This window comes from Heteronotia binoei, chromosome 7 (genome assembly GCF_032191835.1).
Source record: "Heteronotia binoei isolate CCM8104 ecotype False Entrance Well chromosome 7, APGP_CSIRO_Hbin_v1, whole genome shotgun sequence".
NCBI classification, from domain to species: domain Eukaryota; kingdom Metazoa; phylum Chordata; class Lepidosauria; order Squamata; family Gekkonidae; genus Heteronotia; species Heteronotia binoei.
In genome coordinates, this window is record NC_083229.1 from 80644653 (window position 1) to 80666380 (window position 21728).

The 21728-nt window shown below is 40.2% G+C and overlaps 1 protein-coding gene across 1 annotated transcript in view; it reads right to left on the minus strand.

Moving 5' to 3' along the window:
- The window catches only part of RBBP8 (RB binding protein 8, endonuclease), a 45232-nt gene extending 35615 nt beyond the window's left edge, over positions 1-9617 (minus strand). Inside the window, exons 1-3 of the mRNA XM_060243902.1 lie at positions 9419-9617; positions 6897-7101; positions 2261-2303 (exon numbers count right to left, since the gene is read on the minus strand). Of these exons, the coding sequence (XP_060099885.1) occupies positions 2261-2303; positions 6897-7008 (155 nt within the window). The 5' untranslated portion in view covers positions 7009-7101; positions 9419-9617. The remainder of the gene's footprint in view (positions 1-2260; positions 2304-6896; positions 7102-9418) is intronic.
- Positions 9618-21728: the final 12111 nt, after the last annotated feature.

The window sequence follows — 21728 nt, forward strand, 5'->3', positions numbered from 1 at the left end:
TGCGCAAATGGTTGCAATCTTAAAACACTAGGAAGAGGGAGTAAACAAAGTTATGAACACACTGAAAGTGCACTCAGATTCTAAGTACAGAACAAGGAATAAGAAAGGAAGAAAGGTTTGTTAGTGTCCTGAATATGTTGCTTTACAACACTGTCTGGATTTTTGGCTATGAAAACAGTCCTCCTAATGAATGGTCCCTGACCCTGCATTTACAAGACCATTAGCTTCAGCACTGAACTAGGGTGCAGCATAAGGAGTTCATTGTCTGGCTGGTTATCAGCTCTGAAATATTAAACCTCAGGTATTCAAGAAGAGTTAGTGAGAACAAGAACTCCTATAGAAGACTATTGTATCTACAATACAGTGCTTGTAGGATGATTCCAGCAAATAATAATTAAGTCATTTAGCTTGGTATGTATTAAGTCACAACAGAATGTCATCAATAATACCTATCTACCACTGACTCAGAGCTAACTGTGGATGGAAGCTTTGAAAACATGAACTTGTAATATATGCTTGCATGTTTCTAATAAATCATAACAGGTACCAGATAATCCTATAACATAAAATGAAAGTTCTGAGAAATTTTTTTGTTCTCTAGAAATGAACATTTTTTTTCAAGTTAACAGTAGCAAGCCAAACCTTTGCATAGTTACTTAAAAGTAAAGTCTGCTGAATCTGATGGCACCCATTCCCAAGCAAGTATATTTAACAATGCATTTTTAATGTAACTACAAATTAAACACAGCAAGAAACTACTTCAAATTATAAGAGTCTTATGGTATTAAAAGGTTATAAATGCCTGTTATTACCCACAGCACAGTGCTTAATTTTTAGAAAAGGATGCTAGTGCTCTGTCTGGAAAAGCACCATGTAATCAGGTGCATCCTGACCTGGACAGTTCAGTCTAGCTTGATCTTATCAGATCTCAGAAACTAAGCAGAATCAGCCCTGGTTTATTCCTGGATGGGAGACCACCAAGGAAGTCAAGGGCCATTACACAGAAGCAGACAATGGCAAACCACCTCTGAAAATCTCTTGCCTTGAAAATCCTACAGTCGCCATAAATTGGCTGTGACTTGACTGCACTTTCCACTCACCACCACCAAGCTGGAAGTCCTTATGTAGCCAAGAGGCACTGCCTAACTTATGGAAGCACCCCAACCTCAATAGGGTCCCAAAACAGGCCAAGCGAGGACACTCTGCTTAGGCCTGGAAACTAGCCCAGGCTTGTCCAAAAAGGTCTCTGTGTAAGGCTGCAAAACAGCATCCTCAAGGCTAATTCCAGTCTCCTGCCTCCCCCCCCTCCTACAATGGAATGTCTGAAACAATGGGTTCTCCCAGGTAAGTATCTATATTTCTAAAGGTGTCTGGCAACATCTGCCTAATCCTCTCTTGTCTCCAATACCCCTTCCTGGCACCTTTCGTGTTACCCTATGCTAATGTGCAAACCTATTTGCACAAACCTCCTCTCCTTCCTTCCTCCTCCCTAAGAATACTAAAGTAAAATTAATCTCAAACATTAAACTATTATGGCCCTTCCTGACAGCCATCAGGAACACATTTTCACCTTTTTATTTTAAACTGGAAATCTATTCAGAATACCCAGGAAGGCCCATCAACGATCATTAACTCAATCATATTCCGCCCCTCCAAATACTATATAAACTGAGAGCAAATCACACCCCGTTCAATCTGTGGGCACACAGACAACTCTAGGTAATGGGCCTCTTAGACATGGCACAATAGCTGTGTATGTCCCCATCTTTAATTTCTACATGGACTTCTGCACATCTGGACAGGTAAATATCATTTCTGTAATAATCCCTGAAAGTCTTTATTCTTCACCACTATTTTCCTAGCTTCTTCATTGTGTGTATTCTGTAAACTGTTTTAAATCTGGAGTTTTCTTTCTGATACTGGACATCTGTATTATTGGTGAGAGAACCCCGCTCCTCCTGGTCTGCCTCTGCTAATTCCACCCCCCCCCCCCAAAAAAAAGAAGAGACCCCAGCAATTCTGATAACACGTAGCAATTAAGGTAACAGTCTTCCTGACTGGGGGGAATGCTCAGTAGTTTCTCAGTGGTGGGGAATAAATAGTCGTTCCTGCTTAGCACTGCTATTATTTATTACACTTATGCTCACATACATCTGGCTACTCTATCACACACACTTTCACAGATACATATAGATTTAGGTATTAATATATGTAAATGTGTTCTTTCAAAAAATATTATTGCATACGTGTATATACTTACAAACACCTTTCCTTTTTCAGTTTGGAAACCTTTAACTGTAATCCTATACGGAAAAAGGACAGAAAACAAAGTGTCTTTAAACTTTGGATGGATATGTGAAAATTCAGACTTCCTGTAAGCCCTTGCCCTTACATATCTCTAATACCAAATTATACCTTTCTTCATTAAAGAGCTGGTGCTCACTTTTAATTTGTTACATTCTCAAAGCAGAAGTAACAAAAATGAAATAATTCATAAAATTGCAATAATAAAATGTTAAATATTAATATTGCAAAAGCAAAAACAAACCCCTGTAAAATCACAACACTTCCCAACTTTAATAATAGACCAAGAGCTTAATAAAAAGAAGGCAGACAGACATGATGGCGCATTTTTAACAGAAAATTGTACAGATGAGAACCTATCTCCAGGAAATTATTCTACTTAGAGGTCAGATTTACTTATGAAGGGAGTTTCACAAAGATTTCCTCAGCTGCTTATTGTATTCAGAAACATGGCTACTGTGGGGAGGGGAGATGGGCCGAGCTATATAAGAGTCCAGGGACCAGGAAAACATTATAGGTTTCAGCAGTATACATGTCTCTAAATGTGAAAATATCTGGCTGCCCCATCCAGGGCATTTTTCCAGACCAAAAGATGAACAACCTCTGCTTTGATCCCCCCCCCCCTTCACCCTTATACTGCCCTGCTCCAAGCAAGCACTGAAGGCTGTGATGAGTACACTTGGTTCAGATGAAAGTAGAAACAAAGTGGGCCCATCACCATACTGATGGCATTCCAAACCACTAGACATTGAGGTTTTAAGCAGCTGGGATATAAGACAGATCCCTGCAGGACAATTCATAGGGGAAGATCAGAAACATTCTGGTACATGATGCCATGGGCACTACAAGCTGGACAACTGGAAGAACCAATAGTGTCCATGTCGCCCATTCACACCCTGGTAAGGTATTTAGTCAGGATAACCAAGGCAGGTTCAGTCCTGAATACCAGAAACAGACTGGAATAGGTCCGTGAGTGTCATCCAGGTGTATCTGGTGGTGACCCTTGGCTTCCTTTAAATAAATGCATTTTAACACATTGATTTATTAAGCAACAGTCATACAAAAAATGAAAGTTAGGGGCTTTTGAAAGACTAAAATAAAATAGAAAACTAAGAAAACTACCGGTACTTCACAAGAAAGCTTTTGGGACATTAGATGATTCTAATGTCAGAGAGCCAGTTTGGTGTAGTGGTTAAGTGTGCGGACTCTTATCTGGAAGAACTGGGTTTGATTCCCCACTCCTCCACTTGGATCAGCCATAGCTCTGGCAGAGGTTGTCCTTGAAAGGGCAGCTGCTGTGAGAGCCCTCTCCAGCCCCACCCACCTCACAGGGTGTCTGTTGTGGGGGAGGAAGGTAAAGGAGATTGTGAGCCGCTCTGAGACGCTGAGATTTGGCGAGGAGGGCAGGATATAAATCCAATATCTTCTTCTTCCCTAACTATCACTCAAAAACAGAAAGGCACTATGCTCAGTCAAGTAGATCAGCTGATAAATAAGTTTTCTTTAAAAATGTTTACTATTAGAAAAGTCAATTAGATGTCTGCAATTAAGACCCCTATAAAATGCTCCACTTTAATCCTACTCCACACCCATAAGGAGGAATGAGGCTACACAACAAAGAAGCTCTTGCAAAAAGAAGTCATCTGTTTGGCAAAGTATTTGGCCGTGTAATGCTAGCAAACTAAGCCACTAACAGAAAGTGTGCTTAGAAGGCTGAGCTATAAGTTCCTAAAAATTCCTAAATTCAGGAAGAACTTATCAAAATGCCTCAAAAATCTTTCTAGAGCAACTATCATAAATTAAATCCAAATGGTGGTTTCCAGTTTCTTATATATTATTTAAGGATGTAAGTTTGCTAATGTTACAAAAAAAATTCCTTTTCAAACGAATAGAATCTTTTATCATTCTTCCATTGTTCTCCTTCAGTACAACTGAATTATTCATAAAGCATATTCAAATGGTAGCCTACTTGTCTTTATCACTCCATTAGGACTAATTTTGGGAAACAATTTTCTGGAGGCCACAGCCACTAAAAACATGAGATAAGGACAAGAATTCCATTGATGCATTGTGCAAGTTCACTGTACAAAACAGCTTTCAACAGGGTTAAACAATATAGCCAAGAAAAAAATTTAAACTACTTTTCTTTGTGTAGTCCTACCTAAGCATAACTAGCAGGAATATTTCTAATGCACTACATTGTAGTTTTAATTATCATACTTGCTTGATTATCCCCACTCAATGCATTTGTTATAATATAAGGTTTGTAAGCCACCTTCCAAGGCAGGGAGAGAGACAAAAAATTGTGCTGCTATGAAGCTGGAAAATGGTATCTCAATTTGAATTCAGGACAGGCAGCACCACAGAATATTCTCTGCCTTTTATATGTACTTCCATCTGTCAAATCCTTTAAATTGTTAGGAAAAAGTTACTAAAATATTTTTCTCTGCTAACATTTGGATGATGTGTACAGCAGACACAGAAAAAAATACACAGTGTAACCAAAATAGATTTTGGACACCTTATTTTCTTATGTAAGATATATTTTGCTGACGCCTAAAATTAAACATTCATGAGTCAGTTTTAATTTTTATTTATAGACTTCAGAAACAAGCAAAGTCCAGGCAAGTCTCCGTTTGATGTGTCTTAAACATCATACAAGATTCTAGTAAAGGATCCCCACCTTTAGCAAAATTAGCATCCTTGAGGCATGTCTTTGATGCAATCATACGGGATCTAATTTTATCAAGCCTTGTGTGGGTCATAGTAACAAAAGTTTAGGCATGAAATAATCTGCCTGCAGCAATTCTATATTAACACACCTGTGGCCAATCCAAAACCCATGTTTACTTAGAAGTAACTTACATTGATTCCACAGAGATTTACTTCAATATATATATATATATATATATATATATATATATATATATATATATATATTGTCTTTGATGCAATCATACAGGGTCTAATTTTATCAAGCCTTGTGTGGGTCATAATAACAAAACTTTAGGCATGAAATAATCTGCCTGCGGCAATTCTTTATTAACACACCTGTGGTCACCTGTGGTTACTTAGAAGTAACTTACATTGATTCCACAGAGATTTACTTCAAAATATACTCATACGTTTATGACTGCAGCCCTAATATGTCTTGAAAGTTCCCTAGAAGTTTTTATTTTTCAATCTTCCAGAGAATTTCAGAATTCAGCGCAATCCAAAGACACATCTCAAAGCTTTTTCTTCAAAAATTTAGTTGTTTAATTATTTGACTCCATAAGAGACAGACACTTCTTAGACTCCAAAACTCTGTTGCAAAGGTGCCTGAGCACATACTCTGCTGATGACACCCTGCTCACTATAAAAACTCTCCTGATAAATGAACCAAGCCAAGAAGAATAAGAATTATATTCTAAGGCAGAACAGAGTAAACACTTATATTTCATACCCTGCCCTTCCAGCAGCACACTGGTGTTTCCTCTAGTTTGCTTAGAAGTTTTTGTATCTAATTACAACAGTGATGTTTTCAGAATGTATTATTCCTAGGAACTTTATCACAATTGTGACAGTGAAATAAAATAACAGGGTGGAAAAAAATCTCAGTCCTGAAAATTGTGGGTTCCTGGGTGTTTTGTTTTTTTGTAGTATGAGTTTATTTGGGCTGCTTTGTTTGTCCCTGCCAGGTTACACAGCAATTTCTGCAGTAAACATAAAGGTAACAGAAGCTCCCAAAATCTGGCTGTGCTTGTTCTTTGGGGCTTCTTTTATAGCTTCCAAATAAGTCTGCCTATAAAAGTAAACCTGAGGAAACTGGCTTCTGGTTCTTTTCCTGCCCACTGCATCCTATTATTGTGTCTGAGTACAGCTGCCATTCCTTAGATGTGGGCAAGGCAACAGAAGTTCTCTCTGTGTATAGTAATGCAACTGTATCAACACTCCTTGCTGTTGCTTCCCTACTGTCTTTCTCAAATAAGTGCCTGGGAGATCCTCTACTGGGGACTGTATTAAAGGACTTTTGAATTGAAACAATTATGTCTATTCAATTAAGACTAGTCACCTGGAGTAATCATAAATTATTCATGCCTGTCCATCACCTGATCCCCATCTTGCTTTGTTCTCCCGTACTAGCTGAACACAAAAGGTGCACACACAAAAATCAGCTGATACAGACCAAACTTTGATGCGTTTGCTTGGTAAACAAATGCCAGCCTATTAATATTCTTGGCCCCCATATAATGAACAGAATAAGAAAAGATTCTTAAAATGCTGATTTAGTGAATGGCAGTGGTTAAAAAGGCAAATTCGGTAAAAGTTATTGGGACAGAGGCTGAAAACAGCCAGCCAGTAGCATAACGCTGCTACAGCGCTCTATGGTGCAGCCACATTTATGTACAATCCAGGTCCGTATCTGTTAAAGAATACTGTAGCACTAGAAAAGGGGCAAACTCTCTTACTTCTGTTATAGGATTATAATATATAGGATTATTGCATAAAAACATCCCTACCCTCTAAAGATACTGATTTAAGAATGATCCATAGTTCTTGGCACAGTTTTGTCAATTAACATATGTACAGATCAACAATCCTAGTACTACCTTTCACTTCTTTATCGTGACATTCTTTCAGTTTGGACCACAGTTCCTTGAAGCAGTCTGCAGCAGGTTCTACAGAGCTGGGACTTCCACAGCTACCTCCAGAAGTATTCATCTTGTCTTGCACTTGTCTGTGCTGATTGCTGTATAACCTTCTTTTCAATTTATATCACATAGTTATGAGGCTGTTTCCTAGACAACTGGATTCCTGCAATGACAGGTTCACAAGGTTTACAATTTATCGAAGTATGAGTTACAGCAGCGGATAAAATACATAGCTCTTCCTATGCTATCCTCAAGATTTACAAGTCAAAGGTACATGTTATACAAAGTTCTGTGCAATTCTTTTCCTACACAGTTTTTATTTGATAAAAAGTAGCTCTTAGAGGGTGCAATCAAGAGCAGAAGTGCTTAACCTTTTCACACCTAGCTATTACTCTTTTCAAAACAAATTAGCCTGAGCTAAGTAGCCTTGCACAAACTTACTTTCCTTGCCCTACTTCCAGCATGTGATTGTACACATTGTTTTTAGTACATGATACATAATTACCATTTATAGTTTCCTTATGTAGTATAATTACTTTATATAGTAGACGGTTCAGTGGTCAAGGCAGAAATCAGTTTACACTTTGATGGTGGGCAATCTTCATGTGCTGGTATACTCAAGGGGCTCAGTGACATTCTATGTACATCTAAAGCATTAAGAGCCTCTGAGTATACTACTTATAGAGCTGGGCATTAATGTCAATGTGGGGGCTTTCCACTTTCACTAGATTTCTTCCCAGCTGAAAGGTTTACATTCCTGAGAAAAAGAGAACCAGCTCCTTCTTAACTTGTTTTTTCAATTCCCTCCCCTTTTAAAGAAGATGATGATATTGGATTTATATCCCGCCCTCCACTCCGAAGAGTCTCAGAGTGGCTCACAATCTCCTTTACCTTCCTCCCTCACAACAGACACCCTGTGAGGTGGGTGGGGCTGGAGAGGGCTCTCACAGCAGCTGCCCTTTCAAGGACAACCTCTGCCAGAGCTATGGCTGACCCAAGGCCATGCTAGCGGGTGCAAATGGAGGAGTGGGGAATCAAGCCCAGTTCTCCCAGATAAGAGTCCCCACACTTAACCACTACACCAAACTGGCTCTCCTTTTTAAATGTGATTAGCTGCAGTACTGAAGTCTTCAGCTCTGTTCACGACCTGAGTTTGATCCCAGTGGAAGCTGGGTTCAAGTAGCCAGCTCCAGGTTGACTCAGCCTTCCATCTGCAGAGGGACTCCTGAATAATTATGAATACCCCTATAATAATAATAATTGAAAATATGGTTTTGCCTTTAACAGCAAAGAGAATGTCTGATGCAATATTTGAAGAGCTGTAATTGTTAGACAAGCAGGCAGTCCAAAAGGGTGTAAGACACAGATGGGTACTGATAGAGGCCCTCTGAGGAAGCTCCTTAGAGATAAGCAGACCTGCTGGAATAAGCAGACTACCAGGGAGAAGGGGAGGAGAGAAGTGAATCAGATAACGTGTAAGGCGGGAGGCTGCAGGCTGGCTTTTGCTTAAAGCTGATGTTTTGAGAAGGGTCCAGGGTTCATTATTTTTGGGAGCCTAGATGCTCAAATGAACCTGCTTTGATGTCAAAGTAAAATACCTCGCTTTTCAATCAGTAAGTGTGCGCCTCGCTTATTCTTCTGCTACACATCCTTCAGGGTCGGTAAAATGAGTACCCAGCTTGCTGGGTGGAAAGTGTAGATGACTGGGGAAGGCAATGGCAAACCACCCTGTAAAAAGTCTGCCATGAAAACGTTGTGCAAGCAACCTCACCCCAGAGTTGGAAACCACTGGTGCTTGCACAGGGGTCTACCTTTGCCTTTTTTTTAGTCTGATTACAGTATTTGTAATTGGCTCTTTTTATCTGGCAACGTTCTCGCATCTGTGAGAACTTCTGGGGAAGCAGAAATTCAACTGAGTCTTTCTAATCCAGACACTCAAAGTGCCCTGCAAGGAAAAGCGGTTGAATATTGCCTGTAATGTAGGTGACGAAGACATGGGAGCCGGCCAGAGAAAAGTCAGAGCGCCTAGACGAGCCATTATGTGAACACACCTCCCAAAGCAAACGAACCCTCCCTCAGAGAGTTAGTTGGGAAAGGGCGGCTTTTTCAAAACAGCGAAAGACAAAGGAAGATCATCCTCTTGCGTCTCAGACACAACGGGCGCGGATCCCCCGCTTCCTGACTTTGGGAAAACGGAATGACCAGTCCCCTAAACAAGCTGGAGGAGCAGCTCTTTTCCAAACGGGTGTCGCGTTCGCGTTACCACAGAACGAGGAATTAGAAGGGGGCCAAAGGAATTACCTAAACCCGTGACACGCGGAAGGAGGACCGAGCACTGCGAGAAGCCGAAAAGTCCGCTTACGGCGACCTCCTTCCCCGGCTAAAGAGGGCGAAGGAAGGAAGACGATTCTGTCTCGCTGCCAGAGACGGCGGGGCAGGGAACGCGAGGGGAGGTACATGCAAGTCGAACACATTACTACCTGACGGAAGATTAGTTTCTGTCAGCTCCCTTTAGCCGGCGCCAAAGTGAAAGTGAGAGAAGGGTGTATTTTATTTTCTCCCGCCCGACAAGCATGCTTTCCCAAGCTGCCTGTAACCGGAGAAACAAGCAGCGTGGTCGAAGAGCTTGGCGCTGAGCAGCCCCTGGTGGCCGGAGGCTGTGGTGACTGAGACTCCTCCGCCTCTGGGAATGGGAAAGTTGCTTTTTTTTTTTTTTTTTACCGAAAAAGATTAGTCTGTCTGTCCTCTTTTCTCGTCCTCTTCCGTTTTCTTTTTCCTGCTAGAGTTTAGTGTGAGCCTGTATTTAGAGATGCTATATGCTACTAGTCCGGTGAGGTACTTGTAGGGAGAATAGTTCTTGCCTGGTCTGCTTCCTCTGCATGGCTTGTTTTCTGCTTGTTGGGCGTGACATGCGGGAGCATTCAAACCTGTGAGTTTCTCTCTCTCCCCCCATCCCGCCCCAGTCTGAAGCGGTGCAGTCACCTTTCCTTCAGCTCTCCCTGCGTGCCAAGGAATCTCATAGCCAGCTCTCGCTGGATGGATCATATATGCACAGATACGGGGGAGGGGTTGGTTTCCACCCATACATAGACCCCTTGAAACTGAGCCTTACTTCACTTTCTGTGGGTGCAGTGCATGTGCCCAGAACTGAGGCACCTGGGTGGATCCATGAGGCATAGTCCCAGAACTCTCCAGGCTGAGCAGAACTGTGGCTATGTCACATGTTCTCCAGAGCAATAACCACCCGCACAGGCTGATGGATTGCAAAAATCAGGTACATGTCCTTTGGCAACAAGAGTAAGGGTGCTTAGGCAGGATAAGAAGCCCTTAAATAATGTAAGGTGACAAAAGGGTAGCGGGAGCAGGAAGTACTTCAAGGCATGGGATTTAAATTTTGAAATCAGGAAGTGACCTCAAAGGAGGGATGATGATGATAAGATTTCATTAATCACCCCATCCTAACAAAGGCCGGGCTTTCGGCAATGGGTCGGGGATGTAAGGAAGAAATGACATCACAAGAAGTGACAATTTGGAGTATATGACCCTGAAATGCCACTTTGGAATGTGTGAGCCAGAAATCACATGGTGCTATATACCACTTGACCTTTGAACTAGTAGTGACATCACAGCACATGGAGTCACAATATGATATCACATCCTTGCTAAGCACCATCCCCCCAAATTTCCAGGTATTTCCTGAGTTGGACCTGACAACTCAGTTCTGCATCTCCCCAATTTGTATATTTCCCTTATTAAGAATTACTATGCTAAGGAATCACTTGTCTTCTGTGGGGAAAAAATTCTAATGTTAGTTTGGCCATAACAGGCTATTACTTACCTAACTGGAGATGATTAAAACTATTGAAAAGACTGTTCTGAATGCGTTCAACGGTGACAGCGAAGCTTACTTCAGTCACTTTTCCACAAGCAGTAAACATCCACACCTAGATAATAAACCTGTGGGAAAGGTTATTACATTATTGTGCTTGAAGTCTGTCTCAAACTGTGAACTCATGGCCCAATTTTAATGCAGTATGTAATATATAACAATGATGAATAATGAACAGGGGCTTCAGTTGTCTAGCTATTAATACATAGGATTTAGATACTGCTTCTCACACTTTTTCTTATAATCCTCACAATACAAAACCTGAAGTAGTTGCGTTCAAACATATTTATTTCAGCACTAATTACTACATCAAATTATTGAATTGCACTGAAACATACTACTGTGTAAAATTTAGCAGTGACTTGAAATAGTCACTTGGCACAAGACTGAGGAAATTGGGGGATATATTATAGGTTGTCCTATTGCTCTTTTAAAAACCAAACTAGCATAACTGAAAAGGCTTGTCAGAGCTTACAGGGGCTTCAGCAAACCAGGCCTTTGAGTGATTGTAAAGTTGATCAAACACTTTCACAATGGACTCACAAAAACTTCAGTTTTTGAGCTGTTAATTATGAGCTGTTTCTGGAAGAAATTCGGTTATCTGTCTAAGTAGAAAGAGATGCCCATGAGACATGCACTTTGAAAGAGACACGTGCTGAGGCACGTGCTAAACAGCGCACTGGCTCTTTGCCAGAGAATAAATATGATCAGTAGAATTTTGCATTCCCTAATTCCTCTTCCTGACAATGGCAGCTGTTCATTAAACCTCATTCTTTTGAACGATTGCATCTGTTTCTGGCTCCAAGCTTAAGTGATCAAGTACCTTCTACCCAAAGACTGGCTAACTAACAATTCCTATACAGTCTCAGGGCATATACTATATTATTTTTGTAGATTAGTTTAGCCAGGCACTTGTACTGTGATCCTGTAGGTAGTCTGACTGGATAAATCTCATGGGGAGCTAAACAGTGTGTGTGAGATTAGAGCACCAGCCAGTGGTAACCATAGCTCTGCTCTACAATATTAGGAGGAAATGTTCTTTGTAACTACCAGAAGGGTTACGCAATTGCCACTTGCATTGGGTTGTTCCTTAAGCCAGCCTCCAAAATCAAAAGCATTAACAGTACAATCCCAAGCAGAGCTAAATCCATCCAAACTCCTTGACTTCAATGCACTTAGAAGGGTGTAACTCTGTTTAGGGTTGTATTGCAACTGACAGGGAGCATTGACTTAGTCTATGCATTACAAAGGAAGATTGCAGAAATTCCAAATGAAACAGTCTCTGGTTTGGAGTACCTGCCTATGGCAAATCACTATTCCTATTTTATTATTTTAAAAATGGTTAACTATATAATAAAGCAGATTAATAAAAATCCACCGCCTTTAATGATATCCCAAATTTGCATCCTAAAAGGACTGTCTTATCTCAAAGAAAACCGGTCCTTTGAGGCCATTTATTAATAGATGCTAATTATTTAAATGTTGCATCAAAAATCCATTAACTGTCATCATTTAACATGTAGGAAAATTGGACTGCAGATAACGGACAAGGCTATAGTTCATGTAAACAGCATTCAGAGTCACATTTAGTGCTTTGAGCACAATGAATCAACATGGCTTGCTGAATGACTTGCATCTATTCTAGGCAGCACTGTGGACCAACTCAAGTACAGGGTCATCTCAGCTCAAAATTCTTGCCTCTTACTGCTTGTTTGTTGTAAGCAGTAGAAAACTTATGTGTATGGAACTGACCATCACAACTTTCTGGCACATACATGTGTGTGTTACTCTCCATGTCTATAAATAGTGATATGTGACAATTTCATGAACCATCTGCCAAAAGTCTGCAGCTTTTTCCAATTTTTCAACAGTGAACTATAGTAGAAAAATCTTAGGTTCCATACACCTAATGGTAGTCAAGCTGTTGAAACTACTGGATCAAATTGTGTTTAATGGGATTTAATTCTAATTAATTTACAATGGATTGGTTAACAGGACTATAGTCTCTTACTTGGTGGGAAGAAAAAATTGAATTCAAATTAGATTTACTTTCACCATAAAATGCATAACATTTTAGAAAGTAAAACTGAATTATTCCTTTTGCATGACACATTATACACTAAAAATAGTCATCTGCCTTATTTTTTAAAAAATCCCAGCCTGGATATTCATACTAAGATGATTCATTTCAAATTTAAGATGATGTCTTTCAGATTAGATGAAAATCTCATTTAACATACTCAGTTCAAAAACAGCTCACTAAGTACCAATATTTTATGGTTAGGAAAAAGATTCTACATATGTTGTCTAAAATTCTGCTAAAATTAGCTTAATGAGGGATGGAAACCACTATACAATGTATATTTTTAATCTAGTCAAATAAAGGATAGGAATAGTCACATTCACTTTAAACAAAAGTTATTTTGTCCTAACAGGCATGACAAAACCTGTCTTCATTCCTTTCTATTCAGCTCAGCCAGTACACTGCTTAGCTTCAGTAGTTAATCAGTTACCAGATTCCACAGTCTTTGTTTTCTGATTCTTAGTTGACACTCTACTTGCAAATGTACCAAGATCCATAACCCAAGGAGTAACTTTTAACACATTACGATGGTCTTACAATTTTGCTGAATTCTTCCACCTTCTGGATGCTGCATTAGTACAGCTGCTTTTTTAAATTGCTCAAAACAAATAATGGATTTAGCTTTTAACCTCTTATATGTTAGTAATGGATATGCTGTATCAAAACTTGTGAATGAAATTTACTACCTTAAATAATGTGCATGCTGCAACATTGCTTATGAGCTTGAATTACAATGCAAAAATATCATTTTCCTAAGCACAACTTTTTCCTTTGTCATACTGCTAGTGCCTTCAGTAACTATTACACACACCTATACGCAGAGTTAGGAAAATTAAGTGACTCTCCAAAATTTACAAAGCAAGACAATAACAAAACTCAGGTTAAAAATCAGGGACTCCAACTTCATTCACTGGGCTGTATTTCTAGTCATGCACCTGATGAACAGTTAGTCAAAGAAAGTTCAAAATGATGTCACCAGTAGGATAGGGTACAGCAGTGATAGATAAAACATCAATAAACACTGAAGGAGACAACCATGCATAACATACAAGTTCTGGGACAAGGTCTTAAAAACAAATGATATGTTAAAGGAAACTTCAGAATCTTACCTCTATGTCTAAAGTGTGAAAGGTTAGCTTGCCCTTGATCAGCAGTGGTGATTAGTTCTTGCTGATTCCCCCTCCCCCCTGTCTATAAACAACAAGCATGTATAGGATGAGGAAGCCTCTGTGGACCACACCAGAGAATGCTCAGAAGAGCTCTGCTGCACCTAAGATATATACAATGTGCAATGGATAACCTAATATGTCTTTCATTTAACTGGCTGGGCAGGTTTCTGCATTCTCTGGAACATGGAATCATACCAGAATTTGTTGGCATAACAGGCCTGTCAAACCGGTTCCTCAGTAGATCCGGAACCTGCTCAACCAGTCTGCATCAAAGGGCAGCTCAACATGCTGTGGCTTAGCTCAGCTCTGAAGCTTCCTAAGCAGTGAGTTATTCACGCCTTCACCAACCCCAGCAGCAAATGTTGTAGCCTCCAGCAAAATAATTTACCAAGGGGCTGTATCCATATCAAACACAGCAATATCCTATTGTTCCAAAGACTTCATTATTACATATCTAGATGGAACAGTTGATAAGACTAACATTTCATTAATGAATAGGTTGATGTGGAAGCATGTCCTTTGAAACAACCAGAAAAAGTTGTGATGAAATGACATTTAAACATTATTAAAATGCTACAGACAATATCTGAAGCTCAGTCTATTTTTCCCCAGCTGTGGGTAATGAAAGCGGTGCTAAAGAAGTTTTACTATTACGTATTGATGAAGATGAAGGTTGGAGCTGCACTCAGTATTAATTATAGGGTTTGGTACAGAAAGTTCAGGATGCAGAAGCAGGTAAGAGAGGGATATAGGTTGGTGCATATATACGAAGTAGCAAAACCTGTTGAAACAATATCATATACAGATATACTGGTAAAATATTCTCTCTGCCTTGCAATAGTGCACTGCAAGCTTTGTAAGCAGTTATACCTTATGGCATTAGTGATAATCCATATTCCTTTAATTCTGACTGCAGGTAAGGATCACTTGCAAGTTGCGAACTAAGCACTATTTCCTCATTACCCTATATTATCAGAATTTTAAAATTTGTTGTTGTTTTTTTTAAACTTTGTGTGCATTTGTATGCACGTGTCTGGAAGTCATGGGTGATTGGCCTCTGTATCCTGGCTCTGGTATTTCAAGGAGATCTCCCATCCAAGTACTTGCCAGGGTCAGCTTTGCTTAGTTTCTGAGATCTGATGAGATTGGGCTTGCCTGGTCTATCAAGATCAGGGCATTATCAAAATTTTAAAATGACTACATGATTTTCAGTGATCCCAGTGGTACCCTGCTGCTTCCATTTATGAGACTCCTTGAAATTATCAGTTTATTGAGCAACCAAAGCACCATAATTGTTGTTTGTTATATGCTACCCAGATATCTTTTCTCAAACAAGCACTTTTTTATTCTTTCTGTGTCATTTGAGTTGTAATAAGTGAAACTTCTCCTCCGTTTGGTCTGAAGCAGCAGAACAAAATCTGAATCCAGTGGCACCTTTAAGACCAACAGAATTCTACTGTATGTTTTCATGTGCAAGCACACTTCTTCAGATACATCTGAAGGTGCCACTGGACTCACTTTGTTCTCCCTGCACACAGAGCTATCCGCATGCTGAAATAAGGCTTGCAAATAGATATTAGAAGAATATAAAAGGTTACAAAGCTTGTGTGTGTGTATGGAGAAAACTGTCACTTGTCATTAGCCAGGCATATGCTTGCTTAAGTGTATGCTGAAACACTCAGGCAACCATAATTCAGATAATTCCAAATTGCAATAGTTTCAACTACTGGGGGAAAGAAATACATTTTACCAGAACAATTTTACTTACTATTTAGTTTTATATCCTGTCCCATCCTGACAGCTTATACATGTGATATTGCACAAATTTCCACTCCTGTTTATGCCATTTTACAATCCTTTTTTGTTTTTACAGATAATCTATCTGCTCTCAAATAACATTACAGAATGTGGATAGCTTTGTATGCGGCAAGTCAAGGTTTAGAACTGTGTGAAGGTCTAAGGCATGAATTGAATAAGATCCATGTCAGAACTAATGAGAAGAGACATTCTTCTTCCCACTCTTCCTCTGCCTCCTCTTCTAGGGGTAAGGGAAAAGTAAATTAAAGATTGCCATCCTTCTCTTTTTGGAAAGGCTGCTCTTAGGCAGAGCCATCGCAAATACCTGCCAAATCCCAATCTTGAAGAGAAACACATATGCACTGAAATAAAAGAGAAAGCAGATAATGCAGGAGAAGGGAGAACAGAGAAGGGAGAACCAGTGGCAGGGCAGAATGGAAGAGAATTTCTCATGTGTTCTAACTTGTTCTTTATTTAAATCTGAGCAGTCTCCTGATGTATCATTTTCACTAAGGAATATGCAAGATTCTCTTTAAAAGGGGTAATGTAAAAGTAGCCAATAGCAGCACCTTTGTCTGCCCCGCTACAATTTATGGAAATTTTAACAAGCTTATTTGATTTAAAAATATTTCCTTCAGCCCAGAAATTAAAGCTCACATCTCCCTTGAATTAGAGAATAGGCTACCTGCCATATGTGACCAGAGAATTACACTGTAGGTGCTGAAATAGGACTGGCTCAAGTGTGGGACAAGCGTATCCTTAGCAGAAGGTGATCTGTATTTCCTTAAAGTAACTGAATAATAACCTGAATTAGATTGTATAGCTGGGGATCTTCTTACTGAGAATGGAAATACCGAACTTTAAGTTGTGTTATTTTATGAACCGTATATATTATATATTTAATGGCATAACTTTTTTAAAAAATGGAAATCTTCAAATCTATTCAAACTCTGTTGATTAAGGACTGAGAACTTTGGTCCTAACACACAAGATTCAATGTATGTAAAAGTGAAAAGGTGGTAATTTCTACAGCTTCAAAGCTCAAACAGTATAGAAAATCTGATAACTAGCTAAATTCATTCAAATGCATGTGCAGAAATAGCAGAAAAGATTATACTTTGCCAATAGTTGTCAGAGTAGGAGCAAACTCAGTAGAAATCAGAGAGGCTAAGAACGTTAAGATGGTGCAACAGATGTGCAATGTTTACACTGTAATTGCATCACCTCAGGCTATTGGTTCCTGCAGCTAAACAGGGTTGGGCTTGGTTATTCCTGAATAGAAGATTTCTGGTTAAACACACTGCAGGAAGTGGCTTTGATGATGTAGTTGACAGAATGAGTAGGACTGCCCTCATGCCATCTGTCATAAGGAAGGAGACTGATTTGTGGAGGTGCTGATTCCTGATAAAAAACAATTTATGCCAATTTAGGTTAAAACACTAACATATTGGGCAGCCTATAGCTAAGGCCTGGGCACTAGTACCACTGATTGGTGTTCTATGTTGCTTGCTCAGGAGTGGGACTACCAAAAAAGGTCTGATTCCAAGCTGCAGGGGACATAGTCATTGCCCTGGAATCTGTAGCAATCCCACTGCAGGGCACCAATCACTGAATGGCACACATGGCTGGCAGTGCTGCCAGGTCAACCATGAATGAAGCAGCCAACCAGTGCATGCTGATGCCAGCATGCCTCTTTGGTGTCACCCTGCTCCAATCCTATAAATGTGCAGATGATAACAAGGTGGAGGAATAGACAAAGCTACTGTAAGGTGGAGTGTTTTATGACCATTAGTATCCTTGGAATGAACACAATCCAAGAAGCTCTGTAGACATGAGCTCAGGGTTCCTCCTGTAACCATGTTTGGTTTTCTAAGGTGCCACAAACAGAAGGAACATGACCACTCTGACCTCAATACCCATATGCCTCTGCAACATGCTGTAGAGACATCCCTGAAAGAATATGAGGGTTCTAATAAAATCGGTGTTAGAAATATACTACAACAGTGCTTGTTCTTTTCCTTGGCTGTTTGTGCTTTTTGTAAGGTTTGATTTGCTGTACACTTTGTTACTCCACAAGGCCTGGCTCTAGTGGGAGGGTTTCCTCAGAGGCCATGGTGGCTGCTTCTTTAATGTCACTCTCTCCCTCTCTCCTCCTGTCAGCCTTGCTCCAGGACAGATGAGCATTGGGCCAATGGGGAAGCTGCTAGGCAGTGGCTGTTGCTAGACAACCAAGCTTGGTTCTGTCAGTAAAGGGAGAGGCCTCAGCTGAATATAATGCCATAGAGTCCACCCTCCAAAGCAGTTATTTTCTCCAAGGGGAGAGATATCTGTTGTCTGGAGTTCAGTTGCAATATCAGATCTCCAGGCTCCACCTGAAGGTTGGCTACCGTAGGCCTGGCTGTTTGCTACTGTTCAGCAGCAGCAATGCACTGCAAACAAAAGGAATGCTGAGCTTCAGGATCTGTATGACCGTCATCATGGCCTTCCCATGTTCCCCATAATTATTCTTCCTTATTTCCATTCTGGGCCTCTTTCAGGGCTTTGAGCCACTGCAGACATGGGGAGACACACACACACACAGTGGTGGGGAGCCAGCATCTGTTTCAGCTGTGGGGTGGGTGGGGAGACAGCAAGAGGGGAGGCCAAGGATTGGTGGGTGGGTGGGAAGACAGCAAGGGTGTGGATGAGTGAATGTCAAGGGTAGGGGGAATAGTGAAGTGGCAGGGGTGTGGGAGTAGTTGAGAGGAAGAGTTGGGTGGGATGACACCAAGGGTGTGTGTGGGGGAGTGAATGCCTTCACTTGGGTAGATGGGAATACAGCGAGGGTGGGGGAGGGGCACTCGCCCCATGCCTCTTTCTAGAGCCCATTGTATTTTTTTTCACAACAGGACTTATAATAAATAACAGTTACTTTAAACAAAACAAAAGTATCTGTCTAATTAATCTATCCATTAATATAAATTACCAAGTGGACAACTTTTCATCCCAAAACAAGCCATTACAAACTTTGGAAGTATATTTGTTATGGTGATAGCAGTCGATTGAAGGGGCACAGCTCTACTTAAACAATTTCTAATCTAGTTCAAGATTTCATTCATATTTTTTTCAGAAATACAAATCTTGTTTCTTTTTAAAGGTTTATCAGTCTATTTTTCTATGTGTATTAAATCCATGTATAAAATTATGTTTACCTGTGGGTTTTTTTTAACCCTTCCATTTTATGTAACATCACAAAAGCTCCTACAATGAAAAGAGTTTGAATATCACAATCTTCCTAAAAGAAAATGAAACTAATGGCACTGATGTGGACCTGTTCCCATAGTGAAGGTATGCACAATTATGTCTGTGAAGGCTCACAATACAAAGTTTACAACACACTTTCTGTTATTGTTGTTGTTGTTATTATTATTATTATTAATAATAATTAGATTTATATCCCGCCCTCCCCACCGAAGCAGGCTCAGGGCAGCCACCAAAAACTGCCCAATACTTTTAGGGGGAAGGGAAGTGATTAACATCCCCCATACCTAAGAAAAGCTGAAATATTTATTTTTGCAGTAGAGCTTAGTAGAGAAGGAGCAATGAATTGTTTTATTCAAAGGGATATAAAAAGAACAGGTGAATATTTTCTCAGTGGGACAGATCCTACTTTTGGCTGCCTAGTAGGGCTTGAACAACCAACCCTTCACTTGGACATTGATGGACTAAATTATAATAGGATAATTTAAAGTGATGGCTTGGATCACATCTAGAATTTCCACAACAGCAAGATCTGTGTGTGATTTGTGTCAGTTTTCCCTCCCATGATAGACCTCTGATTCCCCACAAGCTATTCCTGGGAGTCCCCTACCCATTAGCAAAAGCACTTGAAGGGATGTTATGGGCTGCCAAGGGAGGCTGGAGTAGATAAATATAACCTCTCCCTTTTGCATCCTGGGAAATTCTAGATGGAATCCAAGCCATTATCTTTAAAGCTCTGAATGACCTCGGACCAGGATAACAAATGTACTGTCTCTTCTTGATCTCCCCAATTTACTTATAAGATCCTGTCCCAAGTACTTGAGAGGTTGCACTGATGACTATGAACAATTGTGGTTTCACTGTATCCAGCCTTTAAGATCCTGAGGCCAGTAGCTCATTCTTTACTGGCTTTTACTGAACCAATGAATGCCTTTTTGCTTTCATAGAGTTATTTTTATACCAAGTGTACAGCTTATTTCCAGACTACAGAGACCAGTGTCCCTGGAGAAAATGATGCTTTGGAGAATGGCCTCTATGGCACTGTTCCCCACTGAAATCTCCAGGCTCTACCCCCAAATTTCCAGGAGTTTCCCAACCTGGATTTGGCAACCCTGCCTCCCATCTCCCACTGGCTTTCCATATCCTGAGGTTACATTCTTAACAGCCTTTCCCAACACCTGGCCCTTGCTTGGAACTTGGACTTGGGAAAATATGTGCTTTATGGCTGACCCATGACCATGCTTTATTCACCAAGCAGGGTGAAAGATACAAATCCCTGTATCTTTTCACCTGTGGAAGAAAGAGCAGCTTGGAGATTATTTTGAAATACAGCAGTACAGCTAGATGTGAAAGAGTTAAGCACTCCCTCTCTGGTTCTGCTAATTCTGTACTCTCATTTGCAACCCAGTGGCTGCTTTGTTAAAAAAGAAATACTGGAGAAAAGTATTACACACCTGGCATGTAACATCTAGTTTGTGGCATGCAAAGTGGGAGCACACCTCAAAGGTCTATGTGCTATCAAAAAGGCCTCCAGGGCACCGTTCTTGGATGTAGGAGTGCCAGGAAGGTTTGAAGCAGCATGCAGAATTCTCTATTGATGCTTTTTTCCTGTTTCCCGCATGAAGTCATACTGAAATTTGGTAAAAAGCGGTGGCATGCCTTAGACTGTGGAGGGCCCTTCAAGCTATGCTTTCAGTTTGTGCAGAAAGAGGTCCCTGTCAGGAAAGCATCTGTTCAGAGACCCATGACATGCTTCAGGTGTCATGAAAAAAGGGATCATTAGAGAACACAAATCCCACTCAAAGTATAGGAATCCTTTACAAGTTCCCTTTGCTCAGTGGTAGACAAGCCATTTGCATTGTCAGGGTTTATGAGGAAAAGGGAATCCACATTCTTTCCAGTTACTTATGACAAAGCAAGCCTGATCTTGATTAGTGCTTACTTTTCACACCTACTTTTGTGTTAAAGTTCTAAAAATTAGGAAACTAGGTAGCAAAAGAATAATTACTGCCCAAACAATAATTACTGCCTTTTACAGGAATTTCAGCAAGTCTGTGTTACTAGGCTCCAAATTCCCCCCTCCCCCAAGATAACACTGTGCATTGTTACCCATGATTTATGTCCCTGGGATTTGGACTTTAGACTAACAGCAGGTTAAACCCACACTTTTTGATAAGTTAGTTCTACTCATTATAGGAAGTAACAATGTAAACCTACACAAAGAGCTTTGGGCTAGCTTTTAAAAGATGAGCAGCATTTTATTCTGTTTTCCAAGTCTTTTAACAGTTGTTTAAAGGACTAGGTTAATATCTATTTTGCCTCTGCCATAGTAATTATTGAAGCTGGATAGCAGTTTTTTGTGTGTCTCAGGCTACAATCCTAAGGACAACTTCATGGAAGTCAGCCTCCTTGAATTTACTTCTTAGTAGACCTGCTTTGGACTCTAATGGTACCTTAGTACTTAGTAACATTTTATTTTATTACAAGCCTTTGTGGATTGGTAGCTACAGTTTCAAATGCGCGCCATGGTTCCACACCACGGGAAGGTATCTCAGAAAGATATAGAACCTATTATAGGTGCTAACTAGGGTGCCAGTCTGATTTAGGAAATA